At 48.0% G+C, this 15922-nt stretch overlaps 1 protein-coding gene across 1 annotated transcript in view; it reads right to left on the reverse strand.

Annotated features, from left to right (window-relative positions):
• spon1a (spondin 1a) overlaps positions 1 to 15922 on the reverse strand; it is a gene marked incomplete at both ends in the record, with an annotated part of 62594 nt that overhangs the window by 2241 nt on the left and 44431 nt on the right. Inside the window, 8 exons of the mRNA XM_083690744.1 lie at positions 1888 to 2052; positions 2190 to 2357; positions 2591 to 2761; positions 4311 to 4493; positions 4729 to 4804; positions 5930 to 6070; positions 7812 to 8013; positions 12458 to 12522. Coding sequence (XP_083546870.1) covers positions 1888 to 2052; positions 2190 to 2357; positions 2591 to 2761; positions 4311 to 4493; positions 4729 to 4804; positions 5930 to 6070; positions 7812 to 8013; positions 12458 to 12522 — 1171 coding nt within the window. The remainder of the gene's footprint in view (positions 1 to 1887; positions 2053 to 2189; positions 2358 to 2590; positions 2762 to 4310; positions 4494 to 4728; positions 4805 to 5929; positions 6071 to 7811; positions 8014 to 12457; positions 12523 to 15922) is intronic.

Here is a 15922-nt window from a genome sequence, read left to right on the forward strand (position 1 = left end):
TCCCCCAGGGCTCCGTCCTAGGGCCCTTACTGTTCTCCCTCTATACCAAATCTCTTGGCTCTGTAATTTCCTCACATGGTTTTTCCTACCACTGCTATGCAGATGACACTCAACTCTTTCTTTCTTTCCCCCCCTCTGACTCACAGGTGGCAACATGTCTCTGCGTGTCTTGCAGACATTTCTGCTTGGATGTCAGCCCACCACCTCAAGCTCAACCTTAACAAGACTGAGCTGCTCTTCCTCCCTGGGAAAGCCTGCCCTCTGCAAGACTTCTTCATCACAGTAGAGAACTCTACTGTGACCTTCTCCCAGACAGCCAAGAATCTTAGGGTGATCCTTGACAACCACTTATCCTGTGTGGCGAACATTACACCGACAGCACGCTCCTGTAGATTCTTCCTCTACAAGAAGGACACGTCCATTCCCCACGAGAGAAGCAGCACAACTCTTGATCCAGACACTTGTGATCTCCCACCTTGACTACTGCAACGCACTCTTGGCCGGGCTCCCCACCTCCGCCATCAGACCTCTGCAGCTCATCTAGAATGCTGCCGCCCGTCTGGTGTTGAATCTCCCCAAATACTCCCATGTCACCCCCCTCCTTCACACCCTTCACTGGCTCCCGGTAGCAGCTCGCATCAGATTCAAGACCCTGGTGCTCATCTACCGGGCGGCAAAGGGAACAGCCTCTCCCTACTTGCATGCAATGGTCACCCCCCAAACCCCTGCCTGATCACTCTGCACTTCCACCTTGGCTGGCCGCCTGGCACCGCCGCCTCTACGTGGATGCAGCAGTCATGCTATTCGGTCATGGCTTTTCACTGCCCTGGCGCCCCACTGGTGGAACGAGCTTCCCACTGCTGTCTGGACTGCAGAGTCACTACCTATCTTCCGCCGTAGACTGAAGACCCATTTCTTCAGTCTACATCTTGACTGTCCCTCCTCAAGACCTCATCATCCCCACTATCCCCCTGTACAGTTTCTCTATAAATAACAATTAAAAAAGTAATTTTTCCTTCTTCGAGCATTGTGACTGCCAATGGACCCTTGTCCTAGCATAGATTTGTTTTTCTTATGATGACTGTTGTATAGATGATTCACTTACTTAGACAGATGTACTTGTAAGTCGCTTTGGTTAAAGGCGTCTGCTAATTGTCTAAAATGTAAATGTAAAGATAAGGACAGGTCAGGTTTAGATGGGCAGCTTTAGACCAGGGATTTGGCTTGGGTTGACACCCTAACTAAGACTGCAGCTGGAAGACCGCTTAACAAGCTTCTTCACCCTGACACAATGCAATAACAAACCAGCCAAGGTTAAAGCTGACAATTTCTGCGTTTTAATCCTGTTCTTTATAATCCATTCCTCAAATTAGATTCCTCATTTCCTGGAGAATAGGGGGGCGAGAGTCTTTTTCTATGGTAATGTGTCTGGCCAGTCTCATAAACCTGACTGGAATACCTATTAACTCAGGCTCAAGAGAACACATGTGCACTTGTGGGAGCCAAAGCACGAGCAGATCGTAGGAGCTCTAGCCTCTCAAATGAACCACCTTATAACCAGCTCGTATTCCCATGACAAAACTATCTATGAGAGTGTGAAGTGCAGATCAGATCATAAGCTCGATGTCAGCAGATGGTGTCCAGGTTTCTGTTTCTATTCCCATAATGATGGTTAAAGTGTGTTTTATTTGTTTGTGGTTTGTGCGTGCGCGTGCGTGCGTGTGTGTGTTTTTCATGGTTGTGAGTGTATTCACAAGGGGACAGATGTTATGTTGGACAATAAAGATCAAATAATCATACTTGAACACACACAACACACAGGTAGTGAGTCACAACTTCACGCTGTGTATGCAGGCGTGCAAGTGTGTGCAAGTGTGTGTGACTTACGACACTCTGGCAGCATGCACTTCTCCACTTGCTCCAGCTCCTCTGTGCACTCCCCCAGCTCCACGGGAGACTTGAGCATACGCTGGCGCGTCCGCATGCCCTTCCCACACGTCACACTGCAGTCGCTCCAGTCCGACCACGGAGACAGCATGCAGGGGATCGTGTCTGCACACAACACACACACAATCAGCTGTTCTCTTATCAACATCACAAACCAACACATTTTAACAATACAGCCTTCATCAAAATGTGTGTGTGCGTGTGCGTGCGTGAGTGTGTGTGTGTGTGTGTGTGTTACTCACGACACTCTGGCATCATGCACTTCTCCACCTCCAGAACCTCAGCCCCGCAGATGGAGCCATCCGAAGGGGGCATCTTCACCATGCGCTCACGCCTCTTCATGCCCAGGCCACAGGTGGCGCTGCAGGCATCCCACTCCCCCCACTCTGTCACTAGACAACTGCTGGGAGCTGGGGGGGGTCAAAGGGGAAACAGGGGGGTTATTGCACTCTGTAAGTGTGTTACTGTATGTACACTAAGTGTGTGTTACTGTGTACACATGTATTGACATTCCCATCACAATGCGTTACTACAATATGAACGCTATTGGATTGTTTGATAATCGAAGTGACACAACGATAGGTCAGTCATCGCAGGGTGAAGGTTGACAGGTCATGTGAGGGTCAGGGTGAAGGATACTCACTGCACTCCTCGTTGACGGTGCACTTTTCGTTCTCCTCCGTGGGCAGGGTGCAGACAGAGCCGTCCTCAGGGAACTGCTTGACGTAGCGCTCCCGAGAGCGCCTGCCCATCCCGCACGACACACTGCACGGGGACCATGTGATCCACTCTGACATCATACAGGTGGAGCCTTCTGAGAGGTCAAGGGCCAAAGGGGGAAAAAAGTCATTGGTCAATGATGACAACACTGGGTTTGCATTCATTCAACATTGGCTGTAAATGTGTTCACAACGTATTGCACACAAATTACATATTCATAAGACTTGCGACAGGCATTCATAATAGTTCATGGCAGTTAGTATATGAGCCTTTATAACTGCAAAATGTCTACAAATATACTGCTAAGAAAGTTAGGAGGAGAACTTTCGATCTACTAAAACATGGAGAGGGAAGTCACCCATTCTCCTAAAGCATCCCCTGCTGTTGATATAATGTGTGCAGGTAGGCAGAAGGGAGGAACTCTGTTAAGAAGAGAGCTCCTGTGGATTTATATCTCCCTAAACTCACTCGCCCAAGACTGAGAGCAGCATTTAGTTCTGCTCAATAAAGCAGGGTTAATCGAATCGTTAATAAGAGCTCTGAGTAAATACACACACACTGATACGAACACACACATTCACAAACACCAAATACACACACACACACACACGCATGCACGCGACAGCGCCCTTTGCCAGCAAAATCAATATGTTTCTAAACTGACCATTAAACATGAAAGTGATATACTTCTCCTTGAAAATAACAGACTACTGACAGTCACAGTATGCAACAACAAACCAATCAGACACCACCCCCAAGGACACTAACTGAAAAAATATTCTTCATATATTACTTGGGTACGGACCAACTGAATTTCCCCATGTGGGACAATAAAGTTGTATTGCATTCTATTACATTTTTCATAGAGTAAAAAGGGGCATATTACCACTACGCTGACACACACACACACACATACACACTTAAAAATAGTTCATTAGTATTCCACTGCAACCAGCAAAGACATGATATCCCCAGTGTGTACTCTCGTAAAATCTTACTGTATGTATCTTTTAACAATGTATCTTCGGCTTCCTGGTAGCATTACCCCATTACATAATTTAAGGGCTCATCTCATAAACACACCGGCCCTCTTCACCTCTCTGCCGATACAACTTTATTGGCTGCGATACAAACGAGCAGAAGGGTTTATCGATGACCCCCCCCACACCAATAAAGATGTGCACTAAAGCAGCTTTGACCTTTTTTTTTACAGTGTCAGCTAGCGCCTGAAACGATGCAATAACCTATGAAACGCTAACAAAGTCGTCAAGCTCATAAAGTGACCTGGGGGGTTGATGAGGTAGATGAATGTTTATCCTGCCAGATAGCGTCCTGTGTGATCAGTCAACCTACGGCGCAGAATGTTTAATCAGCTGTTCAGCTCTATTGGAACGCTTAACCTGTGATAATACACATCGACGTCCGACCATACTGGGATATAAAACTCATAAAAAACAAGCTGCTTAGCCATGCTGACACACTTAATCCTTTGTATACATCAACTGTTCAGCCATATTTGTTTACTTAACCAATTATACATCAGCTGCTCAGCCAAATGCGTGTTTACATTCGTCATATACATAGATTGGTATGTAGAGTATGTGTGACTGGCCTAGTGCGGCCTAGTCCTAGTGCATCCTCACCCTCGTCGCTGCAGCCTGGCCCCATGCAGGGCTCAAAGTCCTGGGTGTGAGGGCAGGGCACACTTAGGTCCAGCTGGGCCTTGAGCATCCTCTGCCTCATGCGCTTGCCCTTCTCACAGGTGGCCGAGCTGCAGGCCGACCAGGGGGACCAGTTGGAGTAGATGCACGTCTCTGGGGTATCATCTATCAAAGGAGAGGTTGGGGGAGGGGGGTGGGGGTGACTAATTCTATTGTGTCTAGCACTGTTGCTAATTGCCCCAGTTTGGCTTTAAACGCACACGATACATTGTGTCTGTGTGTTTGTGTGTCTGTGTCTGTGTCTGTGTCTGTGTCTGTGTCTGTGTCTGTGTCTGTGTGTGTGTGTGTGTGTGTGTGTGTATGTACTGTATGGGAGAGAGGGAGAGAGAGAAACACAGACCTTCATCTTTCTCCTCCTGTGCGATATCAGCTACAATGTCATCCACGTTATCAGGCACGATGTTGCACTGTTCGCCCTGCGGACACACAGAAACACGCCAGCGTTGCAGCGTACATACCACTTTTGCGATTAGATCCTCCATTTGCCTCTGATGGCTATCAGAGGGAGAGCGGGCAAACAGGGAGGTCAGCTTACGCATTCTCTCACCTTGGCCGCTCAGAGATACACAGGCAGCCCTGGGAGGGGGATGGAGACGGGCTGATAAAGTCTGAATGGAGCTGTCATAACAGCGGATGTCCGCTTAGGGCAAATGACGGTCAGACTGATAGCGTGTGTTTGTGCATGTGTGTGTGTGTGTGTGTGTTTGTGTTTCGGTGTGTGTGTGTTTTTGTGAGTGTGTGTGTTTATGTGTGTGTGTGAGTGTGTGTTTTTGTGTGTGTGTGTGTTTTTGTGTGTGTGTGTTGATTGATTGTCATGTATACTTGCCCACATGTACAGGTTCTGTGTGGGTGGGGATCAATATTTCGATAAAGAGGCTGTCGATGAAGAGATACCGTCTGGCTGTCTGGCTGTCTGTTTTTTATGCAAAAGCTAATAGTGTGTCCTCTGACATTTCCATCCCTGTTTCCAACACCTCCTCTCCCACCGAGGCACCAAACACCTTATATCTCAATCCCAATCTCTATTGATCAGACTCATCTCGTCTGAGCGCCGGACCGACCGCGGAGTCAGGGGGAAACGTTCTCTGTCTCGGCCCCAAAACATTTATCTTCCTCCCGTCCTCTGAAACTTTGAGCTGGCCTTTCCACTTCGATGTGCAGACGTCCACTCATAAATCATAGGTCTGTTCCATTGTTCTGTCTGTTTTTCTTCACTCTTTTAATCGAACACACGTCCAAACCTTTTGACAACGTAGCAAAAACAGGAAGCCGGTGGATGATCCGCTCAGTGTGTTGGAGCCGCTAGGTGTGTCTGAAAGCAGGGTTTATCGAGGACGGCAGGGAGGGAAAGAACAAAGGGATTGAGTAGAGTGAGGCAGGTGTGGGGAGGAGGAGGAGGGGGGGGGGGGGTTGGAGAGAGAGAGAACAGAGAAAGAGGAGGGAGGGTAGAGTAGACAAGTGAAAGGAGGGAGAGAGTAGAGGGGAAATGCAATGGGGATGAGAGGGAGAGAGTGGAAGAGAGGAAGAACGAGTGAACCGACCTTTCGGGCGATGCGCTCGACGACCACCCGGGCGACCGGGATGATGGCCCCTCCCTCTGGGTCGTAGAAGGGGCTCTGGGGGTGGTCCAGGCTGGTCAGGGGGCGGATCTTCTCCTGGGGGATGGTGGGTTTGTTGGGGGACTGGAGGAGTCAACACAGAAGGACATACAGACACACATGGTGAAATCACACATCCAAATTTGCATCATTTATAAGCTTAGTGGAGTTGGATTTAGCTGATCAAGACGTCCATCCTGGTTCCATACAAACATCCACTCAGACGCTATCATAGCAAATGGCTTTGTAGAAACTCTATTAACCCAGTTCATACAGTACAATACAATGTCACAAAGTCATTTCCACAAAAAAACAACAGGACAAGACAGACCAAAGCCAGTGTGTGAGTTATGGGGTTAACTGGGGGGCTGCTCCCATTAGTCAACAGCAAAGGTCTACCAGCAGGGGGCTAATACAGCAGCAAACACAGCCAGAGGGCTTCTAAAAGCAAAAAGACCAGAAAACAAGCCATCCATTCACCCCCCGCCGAGACCACCTTGACATTACAGGCCTGGGATGAGACAGTGTGTGTGTGTGTGTGTGTGTGTGTGTGTCACTTTAACATTTAATGGTCAATTTAAAAACGTTATTGACTTGGCTGGCAAAGGGCGCTGTCGGTGTGTGTGTGTGTGTGTGGAGAGATAAGACCACCTGCTAGCCGGAACATAAAGGGATGATACACATCTTCTACAGTATCAAAAGATTTTATCTAGACTTTGTAGATGTGCTGGAGTTCTCTGTTGATCTGTGCATGTCTTCGAGTTTGGTAATGTCTTTGAATGGAATGTAATGTAGCCTAGCTGACCTGTTCTCATTGGTCACAGAAAACAAACAAGTCCACCACTGATAAATACTCATCAGATGACTATTTGTATGGATAGCAATATGTTGTGCAGCTGAATATACAATCTTATCGAAACATACTTATCAAAAATACCAATATGTACTGTACCCTACTGTACATCATAATATATACAGTACTCTGTCCCACCAATAGATGGCAAAGTCATACAAAGTGAGAGCACCACAGGATACCAGGACTGTTTTCACAACCTCAAACTTTCGGCTTCTCAAAACAAAGAGAAACTATTCAATAATAAAGAGTCTCCTGAATAATAAACCAATCTATAAGGTCTCATCTTGACCCAGGAGCTGTTCTTATGGAAATGTTCTTGGCCCCGGTGTGCAAGAAGTGTGCCTGTCAGCAGAGCACGCAGGCTTCAGACAAATACGAGTTTGCGCACGTGTGTGTGTGTGTGTGTGTGTGTGTGTGTGTGTGTGTGTGTGTGTGTGTGTGTGTGTGTGTGTGTGTGTGTGTGTGTGTGTGTGTGTGTGTCTGTGTCTGTGTCTGTGTCTGTGTGAAGTCATTCCAGGAGCGAGCCAAAACAAGCAGGAGACAGCAGTTCAATGGGTTCGTCTGCTAGACCTCAGGGATCAGCCAAAGGTTTGTGAGCTCACACAGTCAGAGTCTAAGCCACTCCGTAGCGAACGCCGCAGAATGGAAACACGCTGCAGACCACAGACATCACCTGGGGGGGTAAGGAACGGACGGGGGAGGGAGTGGAGGAGGGGCGGGGGGCGGAGGGGGGGTGAACCATGACTAGGTGTGGGGGTGGGGGTAAGAGCGGGGGGCAATAAAAAGTGCTATAAAACACGTTGATACAAAGCAACGTATTAAGTCATGTATGACAAAGAGTACTATGCGCGGGATTCGAACCCGCAACCACTGTGTTCCATCCGCCATACTGTACAGTACCCCTGTCAGAACCGGGATGTGGTGACGGATATGGGAGGGGGGGGGGGGGGGGGGGGTTGGGTCACTGACCTCGTAGGAGACCCCGTTGTCGGTGCCTGCGTCCCAGGGGATCATGTCCTGGACCACCCTCTGGGCCCAGCCACACTCCTTAGTACACAGGTCCTCAGCGGCCAGGCCCACGTTCCAGTCGGGACTGGGCCCCAGCATGGTCAGGAAGGACATCAGGTGACGGATACGGTCCACAGAGAACTCAGCCGAGGGGGCGGCACGGCTGGGAGAGAGAAGGAAAGAAGGAGAGGAGGGATGGAGAGAGAGAGAGAGAGAGAGAGGGATATAAATAAAATGGAAGATGGAGAAAGAGAGTAAGGGGAGAGACAGTGAAGGGAGGGAAGGAAAAAGGAAAAAGACAGGGGTTTAAAAATGTGTAAAACCTCCATAAGTATCACTCTAAGTCCACAGAGATGAACAGAAGTTTCTTTTCTGCCTCTGGCATGCCTTGAGCATCCAGCTCACCCCCTCACACAGTTCATCACAGAGCTGCAAGCACAAGCAAAGAGTAATAAACATCCCAAAAGACTTCACTGAGAGAATGTGGCAGAGAGCCACGAATGTGTGTGTGTGTCCGTGTGTGTCCGTGTGTGTCCCTATGTATGTGTGTGCATGTGTGTGTCCCAAACCTGTAAAAAAAAAATCGGCTTTTCCTAATACTAAACCACAGAGAATTCCGCCTCAAAAGGTTATCAGGGTTGATAGATACCTCCCACCCACCTCTCCGCCCCCTTCCTATCCACCCTGCCAATTACAAGTCGGCTTTGTGTTGGCCCAATGTGGCCGTCAGAGATAAAGCTAAGACCTCCAAGACTCCCTGAGCAGAGGAAGGCGGGAAAGGGGGGGACGGGGGGGATGGGGTGTGGGGGGCTGGAGTCCAGCTGTGTGTTTCCAGGGGATTATGGGTATTACACATCCTTAGAGGTGATTATTAGTGTGTGTGTGTGTGTGGGTGGACAGGACCGACTGAGGTGATGGAAAACCTGATGGATTTACAGGGGCACAAATGGCACTTTGGCAATGACAGGGGAAAAGGGGCAATTGATTGGCTAATTGTTTCAGGTGACAACTGAATAGACAGTGACAACTATAACGACAATATAATCGGGCGTTCTCAAAATGAACAGCCATTCAAATACAAGTGACTTTCTGGTATTAACAGTGAACTTACCTGTCAATCACTACTTTTGGACAGACATGTTTAGCATCTCCTAAAATACCTGACACTTCCCATTAGTCTCAGTCCTGTGACCGGCCTCCCTCCCTCTCTCTCTCTCCTCTGTCCTCCCTCCCTCCCCTCCCTGCTAGCCCTCCCACCCGCCCACATCCCCAGCAAACAGAACCCACTCTCAGAGTGACACAGACAAACCAGGCAGCTCATTAGGGGGTTAGTTCACGTCGACAACCCGTTATTTTCCTGACTGTCTGTCTGACTGTCTGTCGTGGCACTGTTAATCAACTGGAGGCCTCAGAGAGACGGGCGGGGGGGGGAGTCCTCTGGTCGTTAGAGAGAGTCTGACGGAGGGGGAGCGTGGATCTGGTGAGAATAAGGGGCGCGCTACTACTGGATGTCATAGAGGAAGCTGTCGCGAACGAGGAGGAGGAGGCAGTCAGGGAAAGAAAGAGAGAGAGAGGGAGAGAGAGAGAGTGTGTGAGAGAGAGAGAGAGAAAGGAGGGAGAAGGAGAGTGTTGGAGATGTTTTCTGCAGGCCTATCTAAGCAGAATGGGACTCTGGAGATTGCAGGATGATTTGTGTTTGCAGGGTCTAATAGAGAAGATGGAAGAGGAGACCTGGTGTGGAGATGTGGTCTGTTTTCTCTTGGAGAGAGCCTGGCTGTATATGCATGAATGTGCTTGTGAGCATGAATGTGTGTGCGTGTGTGTGTATGTATGTGTCCATGTGTCCATGTGTGTGTGTGCATGTGTGTGTGTGTGCATGTATGTGTCCATGTGTGCATGCGTGTGTCCGTGTGTGTGTGTGTGTGTGTGTGTGTGTGTGCGTGTATCTGTCCATGTGTGCATGTGCCAGAGGAACAGGTGTGTGTGTCAGTGACACATGTTTCTGTTCATTGTAGAATATGATGTGGGGTTATCTAGAGAGTGCAGGACAAACAGCTGGAAATGAAAGTGAAACCAGATGAACGCTTGACCTACCGAGTACAGACCCTGTCAAGGACCTCAAGTCCCCACACTTTCCACCCTGAGTCCCCACTGTGTGAGACGTGCCCATCCATCCAGTCAGGTGGGGGGGGGCAAAAACAGATATGTCATTTAAAAGGACATTTCAGGATGACACAGAGGAGAATGATGTGTTTACACGTCAATAAAACACAACCTTAGGGGAGGAACAGAAACACTCAACACAGGAAATACTGGCCTGCCAAACTCGGCCAATCCCCTGGCGTGTATGCAAATGAGAGTGGCGCGGGGCAATTTCATCATCGCGGCGTTTTTTTAATTAGGCGAGTGTCCCTCAACGATAACTCCAGGAAGCCCTGTAAACTCATCTCCGTGACGACCACAGCTCTGACCTTGCGGCGCGGAGCGGTTCGTTTGCGGCGGCCCTGCTGGAATTCCTTTGGTCCTTTTAATGCTCTCCCCCATTCACCCACCCCCCCCACCCACCCCCCCTCCTCATCTTTAACATGCTAGGAGTCTCAGGAGATACATTGCCGTGGTTGTCACCACTGTACCATGTGTGGTAATGGATATCATCATCATATCAGCAGCACCCCACTCTCTCACCCCCTCCCTTACCCCCTCCCTCCCTCCCTCCCTCCAACTCTCTCCCTCCCTCCCTCCCTCCCTCCCTCCCTCCAACTCTCTCCTTCAACCTTTGTTACAGCTACCATGTCTCTTTCAAGGACCACTTTATGATTATATCGATGAAAGTAATCAGCATGGAAAAGTGCAACAAGAAAAGCAACACAGTCTCTCCGAATGAAATAGTGCACCTGTACGCATTCCCTAATTGCTACACGATTTGAAACAAGTCGAAAGAAAAGTGACAGGGAAACGTACGAAATGAGAAATTAAGAAATTGTTGAAATGGCATATATTCCATCAACGTTATGTTCCCCAAGAGAGTAACTCCCAAACTGTCATAACTCCACACAGATCCTGGATAGTGGATATCCCTGAACTACGGTCTCTAACGATCTGCTGAGGAGTTCTCAGACGTAATTAAGCAAGAGTGTTCTCACAGGCTCTAATTAATCATCGTCTCTGTCTGACTTTCTGTGGATTTTTTTTTCTCCCCTCGTCTTTCCGTCTCCCTTTTTTCAAAGTGAGGGAAATTGCGTCCGTTAATTGACAGGCGGCTGTTTAAAATAGGTCAGCCTGATGTCTTGATACATGGGAGCCTAGAGGAGGCTATTAACCTTGATGGAGAAAAACACCTCCAGGAGGTGCATCGCTCATGAAAATACAACGCCTCTTAATACACACGCATACACACACACACACACACACACACAAACACACACAAGCACGCACACACACACACACACACACAAAAAAACACCTCCAGGAGATGAGATACACACACACACACACACACACACACACACACACACAAAACTTCTTCTTCTACTCTCACTCTCAAAAGAGCTGACACAAACAGACATTCCACATGCATGCACACAGACACACCAACAAGCTAATGAAATCCCTCCGGACTCATTGAAGGATTAAAAAGAATAATCAATTCTAAGAGTTTTGATGAGAATTGAATTCTTAAAGAGTCAATTCTAGGAGCAAAAGATGCACTTAACCATTTCTGTGTCCTACTTTCAAGGAGAACTGTTCATGTACATACAGAATGTATACATTTTCAGAAACAAAACAGACCACAAGAAACCATCGCCATTCCTTCCCCTCCTCCCCTCCTTCTCTGTTCCTCTCTTCCCTCTCTCCCTATACTACTACTATACCACCCATCCCCAAACTGGTTGATTTATTTACACAGCCACTCTATGACACAAAGAGTTCTTAGCATATAAACAAGATAGCAGGCTAATTATCCTTTGCGGATTTGATTGCCTCTATCCCTCTTGCTGCATTCTCCCTCTGGAGTCTATAAGCCCGGCTCCTCGGTGAGAGTGTATCACTAAGGACACAGAACAGGCCTGTTTTTTTTTTTACTGGCATTCCTCTGCATTAGCGGGGCTAACTTGCTCCTTGTTTTTCCTCACAAATAACAGATTAAATGGGTGTTTATGCATGCAGGAGTGAAGATGAAGGCTTGCCACATGGAGCAGCCGTGGTGGGGAGATTAGTTGGCAGTTTCAGGGTATGGGCCTTTAAAGGGGTTCTACAGCATAGGTCTTTGAGCTGGGGGGGTCACCGCAGGTCAACAAGTCGAGAGCCAAACTTTGGACCAGTGAGTTCTGATGCCCACGACTTGCAGAGCTGGGGGAAGCCAGGCATGAGCAAACGCAAGTGGATGATTAATGAGTTAGACCTTGCTGGGTGGTACAAGTCATGAGTGTGTGAGAGAGAGAGAGAGAAAGTTACGAGGAGGACGAGGGAGGAGGAAGAGTGAGGAGGCCGAAGGACACCCACTTAGGAGAGACTGTGAAAGACAAAGTGTGTGTGTGTGTGTGTGTCTGTGTGCACGTGCGCGTGTGTGTGTCTGTGATGGAGGAATTTGCATTTGGACTACTCACACATTCATGGGTTGCCAGGCGGGCCACTGAGCCTTCATTTTGATGACTGTTAGGACATCATCACCCTGAGAGAGAGACAGAGAGAGAAGAAATAAAAAACAGTTAGTTTATGAGTTAATGTCAGCCATCTGAGAGAGAGAGAGAAGTTCAGCAGACATAATCACCACATTACACTTCCAGATGAGAGGAGAAAGGATGAAGGACAATCTCTTTCTCTGCCTGATTTGCCCTCTAACCCTTCTCTCTGTCTCTCTCTCAGACAGAGGAGTGATAAATACAGCTTGCATCACTTCAGATGGAGCAGCGGCATCATCGCTTCATAAAACCTGGATAAATATTTCATCAGTAGCTCTGGGCGACCAAGGCTCACCATGTCAGAGCCTGAGAGAGAGAGAGAGAGAGAGAGAGAGAGAGAGAGAGAGAGAGAGAGAGAGAGAGAGAGAGAGAGAGAGAGAGAGAGAGAGAGAGAGAGAGAGAGAGAGAGAGAGAGAGAGAGAGAGAGAGAGAGAGAGAGAGAGAGAGAGAGAGAGAGAGAGAGAGAGAGAGAGAGAGAGAGAGAGAGAGAGAGAGAGAGAGAGAGAGAGAGAGAGAGACTCTGTCTGCACTCACTGGCCTTAGATCAGATTAAACACTCTTAGCACAGATCAGAAATCAGAAAGCCCAGATGGGACGATTCCCCACTGCAAAAGATGGCAGAGAAAAAAGAATTGCATTGTAAATGTTGAGAAAGAATTTCCTGTCTACTGTTGCACCACATACGGAGACTGAGACTATGAACTGGGAATAAAAGAAGTTTAGACGTATAAAATAAAACTGACACGCTGTGAATATCTTTACGATAACTGAATTATGGATGTTAAATAGCCCAGTCTCGCCCAAGAGGAGACCATCCCTCTGAAACCCATTTCACACGGAGGACGATTCAGTAGGACAGAGGCATTGGGAATGGCACAATTAAAAAGGTTTCAACAGAATGCAGCCTCATTTGCGCCCAACCTTTTTCATTATGAATGCGATTTATGACATCACATTCGGGCGGTAATGGTTCATTGGCTGTGTGTAGATGGAAAGCATCTGGTGTGGCGATAAATTGGGATGAATAGAACATGATGCTGTTATTGTTTCAGCAGAGAGAGAGAGGGTGTGTGTGTGTGTGATATGCATGATACAGCCGGTTGATCAGAACAAGCGTTGTGATTGGCCCGAGAGGCGTTTGAAGCCCTGCGTTATTCCCCATAAAGTACCAGCGACGGTACAACACGTTTTTTACCTGTTTTTACCATCCAGTTTCAGTCATATCAGGGGGGCGAAACACTTGAATGATGAAGATTTGTTTGTCCCATTACCTTAACAACATTGGTCATTTCGAGAACTATATTTGTGAAATGAATACTTAAGACATTGTTTTCTTGTCACAATTCTCAGTTTTGTGTTGGATAAGCAATAAGGAAGTTGAGTCCGTGCTTTATGGTGAAGAAAATCACAGCGGAGGGGTTGTCGGCCCTCCGCTCCTCAACCTCAATGCCCCTCAGCTGTGACATCACCGTGGAAATGTCATGTGTGGCTGCCAGCACAAATTGCCAACACTCCTGTGTTTGGACCTGCGTCCATTTTGTGCCGGCTGAAAACAGAGCTACAAATTCTCTTAGAACAGTGCCGTAGTTAGTTGGCAGCTGAGGTCATCCAACCCTTTAACACCGGGCCTGACTAACGCTCACTGAGGTAGCCTCTCCACTGGCTCAGTGATGAGAGCTCTGTAATCGTCCAGGAGGCCTGCTACCAACCAGGGGGCTTTTGTGGAGGGTTGGATTTAGCCTGTTAGTGCTCTACTGCTCCTGTCTGCTGAGTGAGTGCGCTGTGAAAGGTGGCAGCGAGCAAGCGTGCTAAACTCTGGCTGAGAGAGCAAAGCCCTTCTGTTCATTTCCAAATGCCATGAGGGAGAGGACTACCATCAGAGAATGTATCAGCTAAAGCCTACCACTGGGCAGAGAACACCTTAGAGAATGAGGATGACTGTAGAGTATATGACAGGACTGAACCAAGGGAAATGACGGGCCATATTGTATGCATACTGTACCTACTTGCAACTATTTGACAGATTCAGGTGTTATTATGAATACTAAAGGATCATTCAATAGACTGATAATACTGTACAATGCTGCTTATCTGAACATGCCCCCCTACCAAGACTCCTCTTCAGCTCATGCTGTGTCTATTGTTAGCATTCTAATCCTTTCTCCCTTCTGTGCCTTTCAGACACAAGATTCAATGATTTGATTTGTTTTAGAGAAAAGTGCTTCAGCACAAAGGAACACATGGCATTGATTTGGTCTTGAAAGGAAACATCAGGGAAATGGGTTGATGGAACTGCAGCTCCTGGTGAGAGAGAGAGAGGGGGGGGGGAGAGGGAGAGGGAGAGGGAGAGCTAGAGAATGAGCCAGTCCTTTCAGGGGACTTGTGCTTGTGAGAGATGACTGAGCTGTCCTGAGAGATCTATATGAACCATAGCTGTGGCTATGACACTGCTACAACACCCCTCCAGGCCCACAGCGCATCATTAAACTGCATTACTCCAAAGGACGCCAGGAGCCAACAGGACCTGCTCTTCCAGACCTAGTAGGAACACACTACTGGAGGCGGACGTGCGCGTGCATGTGTGTGTCTGTGTGTCTGTGTGTCTGTGTCTGTGTGTGTGTGTGTGTGTGTGTGTGTGTGTGCATGTGTGCGTGTGTGTCGCTTCAGAAGCCACTCAAGGGAACCGAGAGAGGGAGGGGAGGCGAATGTTCAGAGAGCGCGTACTCCACTTCCTGCCCTGATCGGTGCATTCTAGGGCACGCCAGCCTGGTCCCCAGTCACTTAAAAATCCATTTGATTTAATTGGGTAGAGTGCGATTCATCTCTCTGAGTGAGCCGCCCACAGGTAACTCTGGCTCGGACCGCTACAGAGAAAACGCACGCTTCTCTCGCTTTCAGTGTCCAATCAAAAGACTCCACCACAATGGCCCTCTCACGACAAAGCTACTGAGATGAAAAGAGTGTACCTTTAGTGCGAATTTCTTGCCGTATATACGATTTGGCTGCCAAATTTCTTGGGATCATGAGTCTGGCCCTGATTTTTGTGAAAAATCATTTTTCAGACTATAGGCTTCTTTGAACAGCAAAGTGGTGGATTTAAAAAAATAATAATAATAATTACCCATAGCCTACAGCAACTCTCTCTCTCTCTGTGTCATTAGCCTCACCAATCTTATAAGCTAGGTAATGAACATCACCCCAACACCTAGGACGTTTCTGATGGGCTTCCACTGAGCTAATGATTCCACAACTACAAAGCGAAGACCAAATCAACGGTTGCAGGGAAGATTAGAGGGGCAGTTCCACTAGTTCAGATGAGGAGAGCTGACAGGCATAGCCATCAAACAAACACATGAGTTTCCAGAGAAAACCTTTAGATGACTGTGGTAT

Source organism: Argentina silus, assembly GCF_951799395.1.
Source record: "Argentina silus genome assembly, chromosome: 19".
NCBI classification, from domain to species: Eukaryota; Metazoa; Chordata; class Actinopteri; order Argentiniformes; family Argentinidae; genus Argentina; species Argentina silus.